The sequence below is a fragment of the Hipposideros armiger genome, unplaced genomic scaffold (assembly GCF_001890085.2).
Source record: "Hipposideros armiger isolate ML-2016 unplaced genomic scaffold, ASM189008v1 scaffold_535, whole genome shotgun sequence".
Classification (NCBI taxonomy): domain Eukaryota; kingdom Metazoa; phylum Chordata; class Mammalia; order Chiroptera; family Hipposideridae; genus Hipposideros; species Hipposideros armiger.
In genome coordinates, this window is record NW_017731885.1 from 446193 (window position 1) to 450005 (window position 3813).

Sequence of the window (3813 nt, forward strand, 5' to 3'; positions counted from 1 at the left end):
ATTCGCTATGTGCTTTATATAACATCAGTCATTAAAGATGCATGACCACCAGAAATGTGGCTGAGGGCAGTTATTATAAGGACTGAATGGACTAAAGTGCTCAGAACAGGGCCTGACACTTAATAAGGACTTGATACGTGCTCGTCATTTTTATTAAAATGCATATATTAAAAATGTTAGTCAAATCTGACACAGCACATCTTTTCTTCATAAAGATTTGTTTTTAAAATTAAAATGATTTTATAAAACATAATATGTATTTATGAAAGCATTGGTTAAAAGGAAATTTTTGTTAGGTTTTCCTCCATCTTAAGGGTTTCTAGGCGGTTCTCATTGAATTACAGGTACAAGGTATATGAAATGCGTTTTGTAAACACAAAGATAACAAAGCAAAAGAACATCTGAGAGAGGGTTGGGCCACAGTTGGCAATAAAAAATCACATTCACGAAAGGCTGCTATGTGCCAGGTGCCTGATTGATGCTAGTGATAAACATAAATGATCAGCTCAAGCCCCATCTTTATTCTAAGGAGGGTTAGAGTCCAGTAGGAGAAAGGCAATTAACTGATTAAAATACACCGAGTCTTGGCCTGGCCGAGTGGCTCAGTTGGTTAAGAGCTCGCTCAAGAGTGTGAGCTCTGAGCAACAGTGGTCGCCGGGTTGATTCCCTGCCCGAGCTGAGCTGCCAACAGGAGGCAGGATGGCTCAGCTGAAAAAAATAAAATAAAATAAAATACACCATGACTTAACTGATTTAATTTATATACACCCATTAGCAAGTATTTTTGTAGTGAGTTTCCAAATAAAAGGGAAAAGGTATTTACTAAGACACAGGCAAATTGTTCTCTCACAAGAGATGATGAAATATGACATGTTGCCCCCATAAGCAAGAGCATTAGTCTCCTGTCCATCTGATACTCATTATCTATTTACTTTTTCAGATCATTAAGGCAATGACATAACTTGAAGGAAAAAAAAATAATATGGGCTTAGAGTCTTGATACTGAGATTAGGTAACTTCAGCAAATTATTTAAAGTTTTTGAGTCTTAATTTTCTCCTGTATAATAATGGGAGATAACAAACTACTTTGCTGGCTCATTGTAAAGATTAAAGGAGAATAATATTATTATTGTTATATAAACTTAAATGTATGTAAAACTTTAAAACAATTTAAATCAGGGAGGAGCTATATAGTTATTTAAGAGCTCACTATGGAATCTGACTGAATTTCTTGTAGATTTTAAAACATATTCTGCAAACCAGCCACTCTTGGGAAGCACAGCATTATATATCTTGTTCACCCACAGTGAGGCCACCAGCCAGCTGTTTAGACCAACCAAGCACATGGCTAATCAATTCGTGGGACTAAATTGATTGTTCTGTTTGACCTGCTTGACCCACTGGACTCCAGGGTCTCCAGACCTGAGTGGCCATGGTGGAAGGCACAAAAGAGAGAGAAGGGGCAGATCAGTAAAGAATTCGGAATTTCAAACAACTGAGTGGTCAGAAGTGGGAGTGACAAGCTCAGCTCTGGGTCTTTCTACCCCATGTTGTAAATATACGCATACAGCCAACCTCTCCAAATGGCTCCTTCTAGCTCTACACTTAATCTTTATAATTAATAAGTCATGTAGTTCAAAATGATGTCAAGTGGAATCCTAGAAGTCTGAATGGAGTTGATTATTGTCAATTAATTGAAACAAATGATAAAGTTGGTGATAATGGTTGTTTATATTCTTTTTCCTAGTAAAAAGTCAGCAGGGAATCATGGCAAGAACATGCTTCAATTTATAAAGGGGGTTCTCATTTTGACTCAGTGGGTTCCTTTCAGAGAAGCCATCTGACCCCTTTCAGCTAATATCTTCTCAGATGTCAAATGAGAAAGAGAGATGACTGAAGGATCCTTCTTGATCTAATAATGACACTGGATATGCTAATCATCTGCACATCTACTTTTGGTAAAACCTCATGCCCCAGATTTCACTCCAGCCATGCTGGACGGCCCGCAGAATGTATGATTATGCTTTCTAGACGCACTGTCAGATGGAACGTGACTTACCACCAGTGTGCTAGAAAAGAGCTGCAAAATGCCGTAGGAGGAGCCTGCAAAAACAATCNAATCCAATAGATTAAAATTTCTCATTGCTCCAATGTGACGTTCTTTGATTTCTATTGAGATGAAACTTTTCCAACATTATTTTTTTCTTTGTTTTATTGATATAACTGACATACAAAACTGTATAAGTTTAAGGTGTACAGCATGACTTAACTTATATATATTGAAAAATAATTACCACAATGTTAGTTAACATCCATCATCTCATATAAATAAAAAAGAAAAAAAAATTTTTCCTTGTGATGAAAACGTTTAGGATTTACTCTCTTAACAACTTTTAAATATACCGCACAGCAGTGTTAAGTATAATCACCATACTGTCTATTACATCCCCAGTACTTACTTATCTTATAACTGGAAGTTTGTATCTTTTGACCACCTTCACCCAATCCACTCACCCCTGCCTCTGGTAACCACACATCTGATCTTTTTCTCAAAAAACTCATTTAAAATATAGGCTCATTAAAAAATCAGTTTCTTATTCCTTTATAAAGAGTCCACATATAAGTGAGATCATACTGTATTTGCCTTCTTCTGCCTGACTTAATTTACTTAGCGTAAGGCCCTCAGGGTCCATTCCTGTTGTCACAAATGGCAGGATTCCCTTCTTTTTACGACTGAATAGTATTCCACTGTGCACATATGTACTATGTTTTCTTTATCCATTCATCTGTTGATGGACACTTAGGTTGTTTCCATGTCTTGGTTGTTGTGAATAATGCTGCAATGGACATGCAGCAGGCAAGGACCTCTTTCGCATAGTGTTTTCATTTCCTTTGGATGAATACCCAGGAGTGGAATTGCTGGATCATAAGGTAGTTCCACTTTTAATTTTTTGAGGAACCTCCATACTGTTTTTCATAGTGGTTGCACCAGTTTACATTCCTACCAACAGTGCATGAAGGTTCCCTTTTCTCCACATCCTTGCTAGCATTTGTCATCTCGTCTTTTTGACAATAGCCATTCTGACAGGTGTGTGGTGGTAACTCACTGAGGTTTTGATTTGCATTTACCTGATGATTAGTGATGTTGAGCACCTTTTCACGGGCCTGTTGGCTATCTGAATATCTTCTTTGGAAAAATGTCTATTCGTGTCCTTTGCCAATTTTTTAATTGGATTATTTCTTCGCCTGCTATTCAGTTGTATGAGTTCTTTATATATTTCGGATATTAACCCTTATCAGATATACGATTTGCAAAGATTATTTTTCCATTTCATAGTTGCTTTTTCATTTTGATAGCTTCTTTTGCTGCACAGAAGCTTTTTAGTTTGATGTGTTCCCACTTGTTTTTTATTTTGTTCCTTATGCTTTAGGTGTCATATCCAAAAAAATAAGTGCCAAGACTCAAGTGAAGGTGCCTTTCCCTTATGTTTTCTTCCAGGAGTTTTATGGTTTCAGGTCTTACATGTAAGTCTGCCAACCATAATTCCCACATCTGGGAAGCCTGAGTCCTGACAGGCACGGGCTCCCTTCTGAACCATTCTTGTTGCAACTAAGGAGGTTTGGTGACACCACAAAGGTGGCCCAGGGTGAAGCTTGCCCAGTGGATGACTAGCCGGAGCCCCCGGGCCTCTGTATAAGAGCCTGTTGCGAGGTACAGAGAGAGGAAGGCAGAGTCCATAGGGAGAAGCAGCCGAGAGGCACGTGAGGGAAACCTAGGCAGAAGGCAGTGAGGAAGGAAGGACAGAGGAAGGT

At 38.3% G+C, this 3813-nt stretch overlaps 1 protein-coding gene across 4 annotated transcripts in view; it reads right to left on the reverse strand.

Moving 5' to 3' along the window:
- The window catches only part of SLC67A2 (solute carrier family 67 member 2), a 29154-nt gene that overhangs the window by 15501 nt on the left and 9840 nt on the right, over positions 1–3813 (reverse strand). For all 4 annotated transcript variants that reach the window (XM_019668727.1, XM_019668728.1, XM_019668729.1 and 1 more), the window contains one exon: positions 2060–2103. In XM_019668727.1, the coding sequence (XP_019524272.1) occupies positions 2060–2103 (44 nt within the window). The remainder of the gene's footprint in view (positions 1–2059; positions 2104–3813) is intronic.